At 24.0% G+C, this 16,280-nt stretch overlaps 2 protein-coding genes across 2 annotated transcripts; both read left to right on the top strand.

Annotated features, from left to right (window-relative positions):
- Positions 1 to 9,052: 9,052 nt before the first annotated feature.
- Positions 9,053 to 11,186, top strand: LOC114129031 (uncharacterized). The gene is made up of 3 exons (XM_027993653.2): positions 9,053 to 9,235; positions 9,293 to 9,378; positions 10,569 to 11,186. The coding sequence occupies exons 1-3, from the start codon at positions 9,180 to 9,182 to the stop codon at positions 10,874 to 10,876; spliced, it is 450 nt and encodes a 149-aa protein (XP_027849454.1). The 5' UTR covers positions 9,053 to 9,179; the 3' UTR covers positions 10,877 to 11,186.
- A 1,629-nt stretch (positions 11,187 to 12,815) lies between these two features.
- On the top strand, positions 12,816 to 15,132 carry LOC114129047 (trichohyalin-like). The gene is made up of 3 exons (XM_027993669.2): positions 12,816 to 13,300; positions 13,356 to 13,438; positions 14,037 to 15,132. Exons 1-3 carry the CDS (start codon positions 13,230 to 13,232, stop codon positions 14,996 to 14,998), a joined length of 1,116 nt encoding a protein of 371 aa, XP_027849470.1. The 5' UTR covers positions 12,816 to 13,229; the 3' UTR covers positions 14,999 to 15,132.
- The last annotated feature ends 1,148 nt before the right edge of the window (positions 15,133 to 16,280 follow it).

Genomic DNA, 16,280 nt, shown 5'->3' with positions numbered 1-16,280 from the left:
TAGTTTAAATTTTGTTAATATTCTATCGACTAAACAGACAATAGTTATTAATAATTATACTTATTGAAATTAATCAGTCATTTAATTACTATGATAAAGCTATCGCATAACTACATAGTCTTAGTATTAGTATTTTGTAAATACAGTAATTATAATATACTTGTTGGAATTGCAATGTTTATTATTTGTTGGAAGTGTCAAATATTTGCAGTAATAACTATTAACTACAAAACAACAAAAGGATTAACTTTAAATGTGCTATTTTATTTATTCCCTGATTTTCTTTTCTACAGTTATATTATTATAGGATCTTCAGACGTTTAACGATTGTATGTGAGTAATGAGATAATTGAGTTAAATGCTCATTGAACGAATAATAACTATTACTTAGTAAAAACTAAGGATTAATGCCGTTTTTTATGTGCAGTTATTAGTTTGTAGATCAATCATGGTATAAATATAATTTAAATTTACCACATTTACAGTAAGTTGTATGTACTGAGTGAGTATATAATTATGATAGTGTCATAACCATTATTTTTCTTTAATTATGTAAACGTAATGATGTAATTGATCAAAAACTGTGCATTACTAGTCATGTATATTAAAAATGTAATAATTTAATTTTAAGTAGGTACTTTAGAGCTATACTTATAAGTATACCTACCTATACAACAAGCGTTAAACAGTTCAATTGGTACAGGTCTACAGATAATATATGTTAATATTATATAATATTAATGGAGTATACAATAAAAATTTATAATCTGAACGTTGGTTATGTATTATTTATAATTTGTAAATATTTTTTACTCTTTTAATGTAATACTATATTGTTTATTATTTTAAAATATCCAGTTGTGTGTATAATACTTACGTATTTTATGTATAGGTACCTATTACTTAATAGTTAATACTTATACATAGTTTTTATTACCAACGTATTGACTGCATATTAAACTACGTTGCTCTGATTACAATAAATAATGATACAGTTCATTTAACAATATAATTGAATTACGTCTTAATAATTGTCTTGTCATAACTTATAACTGTTTTTTCTAAAATATTTTGAACGTATTACGTGTTTAAAATTGTTTTTGTATGAAAAATACCAGGTCATCAACCTTGGACGTTTTGTATAAATGATGTAATTAATTTTTTTTTTATATAAAATATATCTTTTAGATTCTGATCGTATTGAAAAAAATATTCAAAGTATAAGAATTAAATAATGCCTATAACGTTTTTTAACTTGTTGTTTGAATTCTTGTTGTTGTGATTTTGATCGGTTGATACTAAAAATGTTTATTTTAAATACTTTGAAGACAAACAATTTAGTCCTGTCTAGGTAATGGATGGTACTGAACTGATTTTCTTAATATTTCTCCTAGAATAATGAAACAATTGTCGAAAATGGACTGAAATCATGTTAAAATGTTAACTTAATGACTTGATATTGTATATTTAATGCGTAAAAAATACTACCTAAGTAATAAATTTTACATTAATTGTGTTTTAAAATAATAATAAACAAAATATATCATCTAAATATAATATTTTCTTTCTAATCTTATAGTTCTTTACTTTCAAATTCATTTTAATACCGAACCACTGACTCATCCATTCCATCAGGTGACCCACTTGCAATGGTATCTTGCTACTATTTCAAACAATATGAATAAAATTTAGAAGATATATAAATAAATTTAGAAATTGTATATTCGTTGATTACATTTGATTTGATTTAGTCAAAATCCAAAATGTTAATCGGGTTTTAATGTTCTACTAGTAGCAATTGTATTAAAAATGTTAAGCATGACGTGAAAACGAATTAAAAATAATAATTTCTTTTTCTCAACTATATGATATTGTTGAAGTATTAAATATACCTAATATAATACTATATTATTAATACGTGTTTAGAATTTAAACTAACCAAGTTTATTTATTTACGTAATTACATAATATACATTATTTTTGATTATTTCTTATGAATAGTATTATGTATTAGATATAGATATAATCGATTAATAATACTTAAGTTAATCTATAAAATGAGTAAAAACTAAAAATGAAAAAAAATAAAACATGAAATTGTTACATAAAAGTTAAATAAGTTGTGCAAATATAATATAGTATTTGAATGGTATGATCTAATTTATTATAAACGATCTTTATAGATACTTTATGTGGCCAAGTGGTTATATTTATAAATTGATTTTTGTTAAATATCTATAACTTAAAAATGGGATTTTCATGTTAAAAACATGTTTGGTGCTAATACAAATCAGTAACTACACATCTTGGTAATAGTTAAATAGTTTTAAGTAACTACAGAAACACTTATGGTTAGTTATCAACTACTATATATTATAAATAAGCATGATTATCTCAATTAAAATTGTACAAAATCATAATAATATTATAGTGTAATTTTCAAAAAACGATATAATATGAATGATGCGTTTTTCCTATCTTTTGAACATATTAGTTTTGAATTTATAAAACTAAAATTACGCTGCCTTTCATATAACATTTATCAGTTACCTGTATAACTATAATATTTTAATGTTGTATTAGTCTCATTGACATTAAGACTATCGAATACATACGCTTCTTTAAAACGCATATTTCATCAACTTCATTTCCTGTTTATAATAGATTTCGACCTCAGAATAATATGTATTAGATATCTATCTATATGTTTATATGAAACTGTAGAAAGATATAAATATTATTATGTTAATATTTCCTAAATATCATACGTTTATCGAAATCGAAGGCTTTGACCTCGAGAAAAATTAACTACAGCTCATAAATAAAAATTCTACTAGTTAAGATAATTGTACGTTTATTTTTATATTATATCTTAAATTTTTCATTCATTCTGATAATATGATGTAATAAATGCAATATGATATAGGATAAATGTAATTAAAAATAAATATTATATAAAATGAGATTTAAAGATTAGGTATTAGGTTTAATTATTTAGTGATATTATTGTATAGAACTAAATTAGGAATATTGTTAGGTTTGTTAATTAAGAATGGTAGTTTTTTTAATATAATTATAATATATTATATTTTTATACAAAACAAGGATAGTGTTTAACAGGGATTAAATGTAACAAACTAACTTTATTTAACATAGGTAGTTATTAGTTTTTAAATAGTCAGCCGAGTCAGGTAAAATCTTATTACTATTATCACTGTTTTCACTGCAAGTTATATTTGAACTTAACGATTTCAAAGATTTTACTTTGGGTCGGGGTTATTTATTTTCATTTAATTATTTTAAATTTAGTTTTGAGCAATTAGTATTATGTTTTGGATTTAAATTATCAAATACAGAGCCACACATAATTTTTCTTGTGTTTGACAAATCATGTAGTATTAAAATGTAAACTTTATTTAATAATTATATTATTTTAAAATAGAATAATAAATAATAGTTTAAAAATATTATAATGAGAACTTAACAAGATATTTAAAATTTTTAAGGTACATGTTTTCTAATAAGCTATAATACTTTTGCTTCTTCGTTTACAGATTTAAGTTTAAGATTAGGATGCAGAGTATAATTCGACTTGATTAAATTTTACCTTAAACTATGTTCTGAAAAGAATATATTTTATTTTTTTGTATTATCTTAATATTGGAGACTGTATGTCGAATAGGCTTGAGTATTACTTATTTTATAAAGGATTACATAATAAACATGACCAAGATGAAAAAATTCTGCAAATAGTGTAGTTGTTATTCAAGTTTTAAATATTTGTAATATTCATTAGTTTTTTTGAATTAAAAAAAATTATTTAAATTTTATATTAATCATTATACTATTGCTTTGTTATTACATTGAAAAAGTAACTTCAATATATTTTTAAAATTCGATTTTGTATCTATACTGTATATCTCAATAGAGGTATTTAAGATACTTTTTAAGATATAATTCTTATTACCTATATTGGCTATATTGCAGAAAGTAAAGTGCTCAATGAAAACTTAGCTAAATTAAACCATAAATAAGAGTTATATCAGATTTTGAAAATGAATTTTTTTTAATGATGAAAATACTTCAAAATATAATGTCTTGAGTCTTATAAACATAGATTGTTTATGACATTATCAAGAAAAAGTTCAATTATAATCTCTTAAGGTCGTTAAGCAATTTAGTAATGATTATAAATTTATAAAGTATTCATGAAATATAATTCTATTCTCTCTTCTATCGTTCCAGTTGAGCGATTATTTAGTGTTGGTGTACAAATATTAACCCCTGAAAGAAATTTACTGGATGACGAATATTTTGAAGATATACTTAGTTTAAAATAAACACTAAAATCTAAATTTATGTTGCATTATTATTATTATTATTTATTATTAATTATGATCTATTAACTATTAACGGGTGATCAGGTAGATAACACATTAATAATATACCCATTTTTCTATTTTTTATTAATTTATGAAACTTAATAGATTTTTATTTTTTTAAGCTATCTTGTATTATGTAATACCTACATAACTATTGTTATTTATTGTATTTAAATTATCATTTTTGATTGACAATGATTGTCATTGTCAGTATGTATAAAATTATAATCGAAGTCTGACATAAAAATGATTTTGCCTATTTTAAATGATGTATTATTTATTTTACTTTAATGTCATATTAAATCTTTACAATAAAGATAGTTTGCTTTTAAATGTATTTTAAGATGCTCTTAGGTATTTGTATCTTTAGATATTTAGATACTCCCTAAAAAATGCATCTGCATCTGTATCTACTATCTAGATACTAATTGAAAGTATCATATTAGAACACTGATAATAGTACTAACTTCTAACACGGAATAATTTGTTTAAGTTACTCTGAAAATCTATTTTATAATGTACCTATACTTAATCTTTTAAATTTTCCTTTTTATTAATCATTTATAATAATACTTATCAAACTTATTAAATTTTTTAAAAACTAAATGCAGAGAAATTAAATAGGCATGTTACACGATTTAATACTATAAAAAGTATAATATGTCCATTTTTTAATACAATAGTCACATAATGAAGATTAAAATTAAATTTTTTGATTTAATGATTAATCTGTGGATGTTTCAAATCAGGAAAATCGATTTTCATTTTTTCATGTAATCTAAAATTATAATGTATTAACTACAATTTAAAATTTTACTAATAATTTTTAAGAAATAACATTTTTAAATATCTTAAATCCAGCGATCATTTTTGACTATGATAGTAATCTTTTAATTATATTAATGATATGTGTAGTACATTATAAATATTAAGATCTCTGGGAGTCAGAAATGCATAAAACAGTTTTAATCTTTAGTTGGTCCATTAATTATAGCATAATATAACAATTAGCACAGTTAGTACACAATTGAATATAAATTATGTCTATATTTTCTAAAAAGTTATAATAAATTATTAAGTACATTCAAAACTAATTTGAACAACGTACCTTGTGGTTTTCGTTATCGTAAAATAGTACACCTATGATTTAATCTTTAATCCATAAACTAGTATTAAAACGGTAAAACTCTATATTTTGGACTGAATATCAATAATTTAATGTAAAAATTAAACTTATATAATTATTGATTCACTAATTTTCTGAATATGTTATTACGCATATTATGGCCTATATAATTGTGGCCATTATTAGTTTGTAATTGGTAACCTGTAAAGAATAAACATTTATTTGGTCCTTGACAAGTTCTTTCGAAATGTTCACTGTATACAATATTGTGTTTATCATACTTTATAGTAATAAAAATACAATTACGTTGGATACTCTCTGTTGGCATCTCTGTATACGAAGACGTTTTTTAATATGTTAGGTAGATCATTGATTTAAAATTTAATATTACAACATATCACTTTCTTTCACTGTGCTAACTGATGTGAGATGAGTGCTCAATGTAAGCTTGAATATTTTCGATGTTTTTTATTTATGTTATGTTATTAAGTATAAAAATAATTATTGACTTTTGTACACCTTTATTGTTAAACGCGATGACGCAAATTGAGTTGGTTGATTGTATTGTTAATGTTACTTTTACGTTGAAGGATATGTTATCTTAACTTATCTGTTTTAATGTTTCACTGATAAAAGATATTAATAATAACATAATTAAATATATCAGGTCAGTTATCAATTTAATTAAATATATTGGTATGATAAGATATTTTTTATTATGACGTATTTACAAATATTTTTATGATTATTACTCAACAATGTTACAATTTACTTTAAAATAAAAATTTAATAGGTGTTAAGAAATTATTATTATATTTTTTGTGTGAATAAGATGTGAAAATTTAATTAAAAAGATAATAAAATGAACTAATTAAAAGTATATAGTTAAAATAACTTTTTGTTGATGGTTTAAAAAAATAAAACAATATAGTTGGTTTGATTATTAATATATTATTAACTTTTATAGAGATTATTATTGTATAGTAATTATATGCATATTATAAAGTAAAAAAGTTGAATATAGTTTGGCTATTGCCCTTTGGGCACTTGTGTCACTTTACTCACCTTGGCACAGAATATTGTTCCATTAATATAATGCACTAGAAAGCAATGCTTAAAACGATTATGTATTGATAAGTCTTGTATATTTTTAGAATTGTAATTTCTAAATAAAAATGAACAATAATAAATTAATAAATAATATCTAAAATGATAGTTATTTAATAAATATAATGAACCTAAAAAGCTTAGATTAATTTAATAAAGTTACTGATGTAAAGATGTAAAAGAAATCATTGATAATTATTTTCAACAATTATTATATGTATAACTATGACTTGAAGAGTTTTGCTTAAATAAATTGTTAAAAAATAAGATAGTTTTTTTTATAGAAAACTGAAATAATATCTTGGTAGGTTTTAAATTTTTTTGGCCATTGAATAATATGATTCACTACTTGCTGATGATTAAGCTTTGTAGATCGGATCTGTTGGATCAATCTTAAATCAAATTAGGAACAATCATTAAATTATTTTTTCTTGAGTACACAATACATGATATTAAAAATATAAATAATAAAATAATATCGCTATTGTTAAAAATGTTTTGTACGACGGCGGTTTATATATGCAATTCTAATACAATGAATGCGTGAAAGCAAAAATATGTTATCATATACGGACATTATAATATCATGCTGTACCTCCTTATTGTAAATTAGTCTATAATTTATGGCGGATTTAAATGATTATATCCATTATTTATTAAAGTTTGGTCAGGTTAGGTTAAGCTGTGTTGTTTGTTGCGATATTTTTTTCAATCATGACTACGTGCACTGTGAAGACGATGTTTTATGCACTGTTTGTAAACGATGAATTTCAACAAACTTCAAACCACTATTATAGCTCGAGGACAATATGTAGCAATATTTATATTATATTATTGTATTTGTAACTGATTTAACTGCACGAATAAATTTCTTCAGATACTTTAATTTTAACGTAAAATATTATAAAAGATTACCGAGTTTTGTGAACAATGAATTAAGGAATGATTATCATCTTCATAATCGAAAAGTATATAAAACCTAATATAGTATTGACATGGGCGGGGCACCTTATAGCGTCCCGTAAAAAAGGTATTCAAGAAATGCGTCCTACTATATTGGTTAGGTATAAGAATTTTTATTTCGTTTTCAGGGATTCTCTGTAGTGTATTAATTATAAGGAAGTCAGGGCTCTGATATTATGTTTCGATATATTATAATCATGTGCCTAATATTATAAATTACGGTAATGGATGAATTTTGTTACCGATTCCTGATTGATAAGTAATAATAAACAAATTTGTTTATCATCATCATAAACGATAAAATACGCTTTGTATTATATTTACGTGCATATAGCATTTAATTTCTCAATATTCTGGATTTATCAATCTGATATAAAATACTCCCTATTATTTATTCATTTATTTATTTAATTATATTATGAACTATATTTATTTTGACTTGTGATTATATTTATTTTTTTTGTTGTTGTTGAAGAACTCCTGATTAAAATACACGAATTGCGTTTTGGATTTTTGGAACGCAGTTCCTGTGGACCTTTTTTTACAGAACACAACTCGTGTATCCCCAACATGGGATCATAAAATATTTTTTAATTGGTTTATTCATAAAACAAATAATAAACTATTCTTCTGTGTCTACTATAAGCAATTATAGGTAACACGTTTGGTCAATCAGCAGTGTTAGATCTAACATAGTCTGTGGCGTAGGTACGTTATACATATATAATATAATATTAGTATGAAATATTGTCAATGTATTCATTTTTATTTCATGATTATCTAAGGCTTCAATAAACTAATTATTCATTCATATTGTAATAAAAAGATGATCTGCAAATGCCTACTGTAAAACTGATTGTTTTAAAGCGTCGTCCAATAATATATTAGGTAGGGTAAGTTTTAGGCGTAAGTACAGTATTTATTTTATCCCCACTTGCCGAATTGGTTCCCGTTTAATAACTCATATTTTCCTTCTCATTTTTATAGGCTTAGAACTATCAACTTTAAAGTATGCTTGGTTAAAAACAATAATCAACAACTTAGTTCTCTTTTTACTAAATATAAACTCCACAGGTTCGATAAAATATCAAATAAGCATATGAATGTATAGTGTTTTAAGTTAATTAACATTCACAATTTTCATAACGATAATAATTAGGCTATAATATGGCAATAGCTAAAAATGCTTTGTTGAAAAATACCTTAATATAGATGTATAAATGGGATACACAATAATTATTGTAATTACATGATGAAAATGAGTATTAACTACATGGTTTATATTATATAGAATCTATATATTTTCATTAGTAATTTATGGTAATTTGCTCATGACATTTTGGAATATAATAGTAAATAGTAATGCATTATTGTATTGTACAAACATATTTTTTGTTTAAATGAAGACAATATTTGCTAAAATTGAATAAATTATATAGAACCGTTCACTTTTAATTTCAAACATTTGTAGAAATAATTATTCAAATGCACTTGATATAATTCTATATATTGGGATTTAATATATAATTTTGTGAAACTTTTGACGTTGGTAAACTTATTCTTTAATTCTTTTATCTAGTTGTATTGCATTTATTTACAAAATGTTTGCGATATACTTATGCTTAATTAGTGTTTTAGCCCCATTTGTTTCCTCAAAGTGAGTAAAAATATATAATTTTCATAATACGAGTTTTAAAATTATTTTAATTTTTAGAGTTGCTCTAATGTCTTTTGGAGGAAAAACATATTTGAATGGCCAGTATATAGTCGAAGCACCTCATAATGGCCATATAAAAGATGGTATGTATGTATAGAATTTTATTTATATTGACTATAATTGAATGAGTGATACTGAGTTGGTACTTTATGTTATTTACTAAACAAATATAATTTGTATGTAATGCATTTAATATATCATTTGTATAGTATTATACATTTGGGTATAGCTATAATATTATGTATAACTTTATATTGTTAAAATTATTGTTTGAAATGGTATTAATTAACATACATTCATTCATAGTGATTATATTTTTAATACTTAAAATTAAAAAAAAAATAATTATAATTTAAAAAAAATCATTTCAGATTATTTTATTTAATATGATTGTTTCTTAAGAAATTGATCAGATTAAAAATATTGTTACTTAGCTAATTTTTGCACTGTTGTATGAGTTATTGAGTTAACTATATAGTTAATATTTAAGTTTATATATTTTGAAGGAAAAATAAATAATTGAATTTAAAGACTTTAAAATAAGTATAAAATCTAGGTTAGGTAAATAAAATAAATTTTAATTTTAAAATAAATTTTAACTAAATACCTAAATAAAATAAAATATTACTAAAATTGTCTATTCACGTGTTGTTTTAAAAATTTAATTTGTATTTAATTAATTTATTAATTTTTATATCTTTACTTTATTATTACCTCTCTACTATTTATATTAAGTAGTACTGTGCATTTTTCTTAATATTTTAAATGCATTTTATAAATTATTCGTGTATACTAAGTAGGTAGGTATATTATTTACTAAATTTATAAATTAAATACTTTTCAGATTAATTTTGTAAAATTATTTAATAATATTTTCATTCTAATATTAAAAAAGTATATTCACAAATGCGTTTGTTTTTAATAACTGTGACTTATTTAGAGTAATATAAATGATTTTCATATAATGAAACACTTGAAATTTGTATGGTAGGTAAATTGTATTTATTTTAATTATATTTTTGTATAATAATAATTATAATATAAAACGTAACGTTAGGTTAATTTATAAATTAGTTTTGATAATTAGGTCTAGTACAAAAATTCATAAAAATAATAGTATTTTAAAATGATTAAACTTATTTATGTAGTGAATTTTAAGTTTATGTTTTAGTCTTTATTGTAAATAGATAGTATTTCATATATTTAGTACTGAATGTATTAATTTCCAGCCAACGGTAAATTAAATGATATTAATATTTTTATACCTCGATAGGAATTGTGAATGGACGTACCCGAGGATTGAAATTAAACATTATAAAAACATTGACATTTCAAGAGAAATTAATTCTTTTAGAGCAATTAAAAGCATCAAATGATATGTTATCTCAACAAGAAATGGAAAGAGTGAAAAGATTAGAAGACCGTGAAAAAGAATTGGATAAATTGTTCAAAGGAGGAGTAAAGCAACGACTCGAAAAAGAAAATGAAGTCCCTCAAGAAACTGTAAGCCATAAGAAATTTGAAGAAATGCCAGACCAGAACAAAATTACAGAGGTTAATGGTGTAGAAGGTGACTTTTAAATAATGAAGTACTTTTGTTGATGTAGCAGAATGATGAAAATACCTACACAACATGGCAGTTATTAGTAAAATAACTACAAGAATAATCAATAAAAAAGGTCTTTATCTAGTGTTAAGTTATAAGTTACCTATAACTGTCAATCTTTAATAATAACATGTATGTATATTTCATCAGAAAATAGAGTACATTTTATTGTCATTTTTATTATTTGAACGATTATTATTGGAAATCGTGACAGGTAAGCTTTACTCATCAGTTTTTTTTTAATATTTCAAAATAATAAACTATTATATATATATACCTATATAACATGTATTGAATATATTATATTGTACTTACATCGATAATAGATCGATTGAACATGTTTACACGTGTTGTACCTTAGTGCAACCGGTGCATTCCACAAAACGTAAAATGGGCTCGGCCAGCTAAGCTGGTGGAAGGTAAGTCGTACGATTCTTGAGTATCTACGTCAAACGTACCAATATGCAACGTTTGTATATTATGCAGTAAATATTGGCAGAGGGCTTAAGACAACATCATGTAACAGATAATATTATTATGATATTATATACCTATAAATAATTACATACCTACGTAATAACAAAATGCGACATTAAAAAAATGCACTCATAAAGCTTTTGTATTTAAAATCAAAATAGTTTAAATATAGTAATACTTACTTATATTAAATATCTACTTAACTTAAATTTCATAAATTTTATGAAAATATAATATTATTTATATAATATACTGAGTGATTCAAATTTTATTTCCATTTGGTTGTATAATACATTTTTGCAATAGAGAAAAATGTTTAGTAAAAAAGTTTAAAATTCTGAATAGAGTGATGATGGTATTGATTTTACAATGATGTGGGTTGTTTTTTTTTCTTTTTGTGTCTGTGTGCAGCATAACTTGTCAAAATAATGCTTCAATTTCAAACTCGGGGATGATTTTCGATGTCAAGGTGGATATTCTTGGTACATTATAGAGGTCAAAGGTAAATATTTTCTAGTAGTTTTTAAAAATCGGGAAAAATAAAAAAAGGTTACGGGAAAACTGAAATTTTTACGCAAAACCGGTTTTCGACAAAATCGATTTTTTATATGGTCGTAACTCAAAAATTAATCATTGTAAATACTTGAAATATTCACCAAATTTTTATATTAGCGGTATGTATGCTATTTGTAGACAACTGAAATTTTCGATTTTTCTAAATATTTTTTTTTGAAATGTTAGGTGCCCGAAAAAACTTGAAAAATTAATACAAGGTTTTATACAAGTTTTATTTTATTGTAGATTAAAAAAAAATAAAAAATTGTTATTTACAATATTTTTTATAAGCGTTTCAAGTTGAATTTTTTACGAAATATGTAGAAATTATGAAAATTTGCAAGTAATTTTGCACTGTACTTGAAAATTCATAAAAGTTTTAGTATTGATATTTAAGGTTAAGAAATTCAACATAAAGTTTTCCATAAGTTTTCCTTCAAATAATTATAAAAAAAAACTCAAGCGTCATTATAGAAAAAATAATATGATCGTCTGAATTTTAAATTTTTTCGAGATCGCCTAATGATAAGTTATCATATGATTTATATTTGTATACGTATTAATAATAATGGTCTACTCCTCCGCTCACTTTAAATAGAATTACTGTATATAAAAATAAAATGTTTAACATTATTATTGCGAATAAAAAGTTAGTTCAATTTAAATATTTAAAATTACCTCTAAAACTCTTCTAAAATATTGTAAAAAAATATAAAAATTATTAATCATTTTAGATATTTCTAAATAAAAAAATCTCATTTCACCTTAAAATTTTTCTCTATTATAAATATTTTCTATTTATATGATAAATCCGTAAATTTACATCTAAAATATAAATAAGAAATTGAATAAAAATATTTGCCAAATTATTTAAATAAATTACTTGATGAGAGAGAGAGACTAACATATTGAAATACCAGTATGCAATATTAAAAAAAAACAATAATAATTGCTCTAGTATTACAACGACTGATTATAATTGTTCTTCAGTGAATAGTGTTCGAGATTATGAAATTTTACATAACATACTTACTAAACAACAATAACTGATGACTGAAGTACTATAAGTTTTTGTTTTTATATATGTAAATTTTCTAAACATATTCAAATTTTATTTAGTTTATTTAGAACGATATTTATCTACAATTCATTTGCAATAATATATAACACATGTCGTACCTATAATTATATCAAAGCAGTTATTGACTGCATAGTAAGCAAAAAATAACCATCAATATACAGTATAACAAATTGTGCTGACAAATAGTCTAATCGTGACTATTCATACTGGTAAACATGGAGTTCTACATTATAAATCCAATGTATACGTCTCTTTATTTGTTGATTGTTTTCGTGACATTATCATCGTAAGTTAAAAATTAATTTTAAATTGCATGGTTTTTTTATAAAATTTTATTTTAGTTCAATGTCAATACTTACTCCTCATGGAAAAACATACTCAGATTCAGATAATGAATTAGTTTTTGGAGGACAAAAAGTTTTAAGTAAATATATACGATTAGAAATAAGAAATTAGAATATATTTTTATATTTGTTGGTATCAAAATATTATATCATTATTGGTAATAAATTTAATTACTTTTTATGACTTGATAACAATGTAAAATAATTTTTGTCACACCTTTTTCAAAAGTTTTTATTTACGATGCTAGTCAATACGTTGTAAAAATTAATTTTTTCCTCCCAACACACAGGTATGTATTTATTTTTAACAACATGTTTTTAAATTGTATTACATTTTAAAATGTATAATCACAAATATTAAATTTTAAAAATTTTTAAATTTTTAATATTAAAATTGATATTATAAAAATAATAAGATAAAACTACTGTTAGTTATCTGTTAAAATTGTATATACAAACAATTGCTTGGTAATATATAAATACATTATTGTTATTAATAATTCTCATACTCCATATTTTAATGTATAATATATACAAAGTCACGTGTACAATATAACTATAATCTTGGTTATTTTATGTTATAAATATAAGCGTTTAACACAAATAACGTATTTTATTTATTTATTTATTTTTTGTATTTTTTTTTGAATTATGTTTTTCAATTTTTTTATATTTCAGAAATAAATCCAAAAACTATTTCAGGATTGAAAAGCTACAGGGAATTGGCTGATAATGAAAAAATAAAACTACATGAGCAGGAATTATTAGACATACAGCGGGAAAAGGATAGGAAACAGTGTGTGGAAGAAAGAGAAAAGGAAGAAAAATTACGTGATGAAGAAAACAACAGGCGATGGAAACAACACCAAATCGAACTGCAAAATCGTCGTAACGAAAGAGAGATGTACCTAAAACAACAAGATGAAGAGAGAAGACTAAGAGAAGAAGAAAGGTCACAACGTGGTTTACTGATAAATGCAACGCCATATTATGGCAGCGATAATAGTTATTTGGGGCGAAGACAACTCGTGGAAGACTATCCGATGCTTAAGAAGCTACGAAAAAAACAACGACAACAACAAAAACGCGAAGCTGAAAAAAGAAACATACACTTATCATTGCCAAACACGAGAGAACAAGAACACAGCGACGAAGACGGAGTGGAAGAGCGCCCGATGCGTAAGGCGAAAAGAGCAAAACCACAACAGCGCGATGTTAAAAAAAGAAAAATACAAGAACCGTTACTAAAACCGAGTGAACAAAAGCACTGTGAAGAAGACGGAGCGGAAGAGTGTCCAATGCTTAAGACGCAAAGCAAAAAGAACAAATTGAATAGCGATTCCGAAGAAGAGGAATCCGAAACAAAAACAGCAAAACGTGAAATGGATAGGAGCCAGCGGAGACGCGATCTTGAACGCAGAGAAGGAATACAAATACAACACAAAATAGAAATAGTGAAATCTTATCCTGTGCGAAGATTAAATAGCGGCGCGAACGTCAAAAAACCACAATGTAAACGATGTTTTGAAGTTTCGTCAGAAAATGAGGATGCGGATAAACCGAAAAAACCGATTAAGAGCGTAAATAGTAATACGAAGAATACATCTCGCAACCGTAAAACGAGAAACGTAAAAAATTAGACGCAACAAAATAAATGAAATCATTAATAGGTAATGAAGTTGACATTATTTGTACACAAAATTTTAACCGCATATATGGTATAAACGTTGAACGACATTATATTCAAAATAATATATCATGTTTTACTATGTAATATCTTACAGTTATTTTATTATGATACAATACAAATATTTCCTTGCGAATATATAAAAACGATAACATTTCAAAAAGCAATACATCGTAATTTATATTGCTCTCATTACTTATATCAGTTATCTCCTTGAATCTCACTGACACATCACATCCTTACTCCTTGGTTAACTTTTTTTCTCAATCATACTCTATACCACCGTTATTAACGCTTAATACAGAAAAGAGAGATACGTACTGTATGTAAGTCCCAGTACAAATTAAATAAAAGAAGAATACGGTAAAATAATACGTAGGTACCACCTAGTATAAATATTATTTTCCATGGTAAGTATAATAAATATCTTTGATTCATTTTCCATGATAAGTACAATAAATATCTTTGATTCATTTTCTATGTCTCTTGAGTAATAAAAGTAAAACGAAAAAAACCAAGAACAGCGACATGATCGGTCGTTATATTTATTGTTCACTGACTAACAAACATTTCTTGATTCCTAATTGTCTAATTATGTCGATTTCACCGTGTTCAGAAAATATATTGATTTACAGAAATTGATTTTTTGGTACTCAAAGCACCCATCATATACCCGTCACAACCAACTTACGCTGTTACATATTGTTTTAATCTTCGCATTCCACTGGCACAGACGTTGAACCAAATTAACACTAATTCGTCTAATCAGGTGACGGGTCACTTTTCCCGTGTAATAACTTAAGGTATTACGCTAAAACTATCACAAGTGACAGTAATTAGTTAATACTCAATACTTAATCTGAAACAGTTGTATTACCTTCTATAATTTTCTTAAATGACACGTATGCAGATATGATTGCCTACATAACATATCGTTAGGTTACGTGACAACTAATAATAATATATTACATACTTATAATTTCAAATTGTTTGATGCGACTAAACGACTGAACGAATTTGATGTTTAAATTTTAATTCTATTGGTGACTAGATGCAATGAAAAAAATCACACATTTTGGTTGTAAATGTCATATTTTATCATATTATTATTAAATTATAATAAGGTGACTTTTTAAGTTCGATCAATCCAATCTTATACTTAAATTATGTATTTATTCAAAACGTAATAGCATCATAACGAATATTTAACAATAATTATATTTTATTTTATTAAT

Source organism: Aphis gossypii, chromosome 2 (assembly GCF_020184175.1).
Source record: "Aphis gossypii isolate Hap1 chromosome 2, ASM2018417v2, whole genome shotgun sequence".
NCBI classification, from domain to species: domain Eukaryota; kingdom Metazoa; phylum Arthropoda; class Insecta; order Hemiptera; family Aphididae; genus Aphis; species Aphis gossypii.
Note: the sequence above shows the minus strand (reverse complement) of the source record. Positions and strands in the feature narration are given on the sequence as shown.

What these genes read in the sequence shown, in the direction of transcription:
- LOC114129031 (XM_027993653.2), top strand. Translation starts at nt 9,180, where the DNA reads ATGTTTGCGATATACTTATGCTTAATTAGTGTTTTAGCCCCATTTGTT. An exon ending in GCCCCATTTGTTTCCTCAAA is followed by an intron (nt 9,236 to 9,292) that starts GTGAGTAAAAAT and finishes TTTAATTTTTAG; the next exon opens with AGTTGCTCTAATGTCTTTTG. An exon ending in TAATGGCCATATAAAAGATG is followed by an intron (nt 9,379 to 10,568) that starts GTATGTATGTAT and finishes ATACCTCGATAG; the next exon opens with GAATTGTGAATGGACGTACC.
- LOC114129047 (XM_027993669.2), top strand. Translation starts at nt 13,230, where the DNA reads ATGGAGTTCTACATTATAAATCCAATGTATACGTCTCTTTATTTGTTG. An exon ending in GTTTTCGTGACATTATCATC is followed by an intron (nt 13,301 to 13,355) that starts GTAAGTTAAAAA and finishes ATTTTATTTTAG; the next exon opens with TTCAATGTCAATACTTACTC. An exon ending in TGGAGGACAAAAAGTTTTAA is followed by an intron (nt 13,439 to 14,036) that starts GTAAATATATAC and finishes TTTATATTTCAG; the next exon opens with AAATAAATCCAAAAACTATT.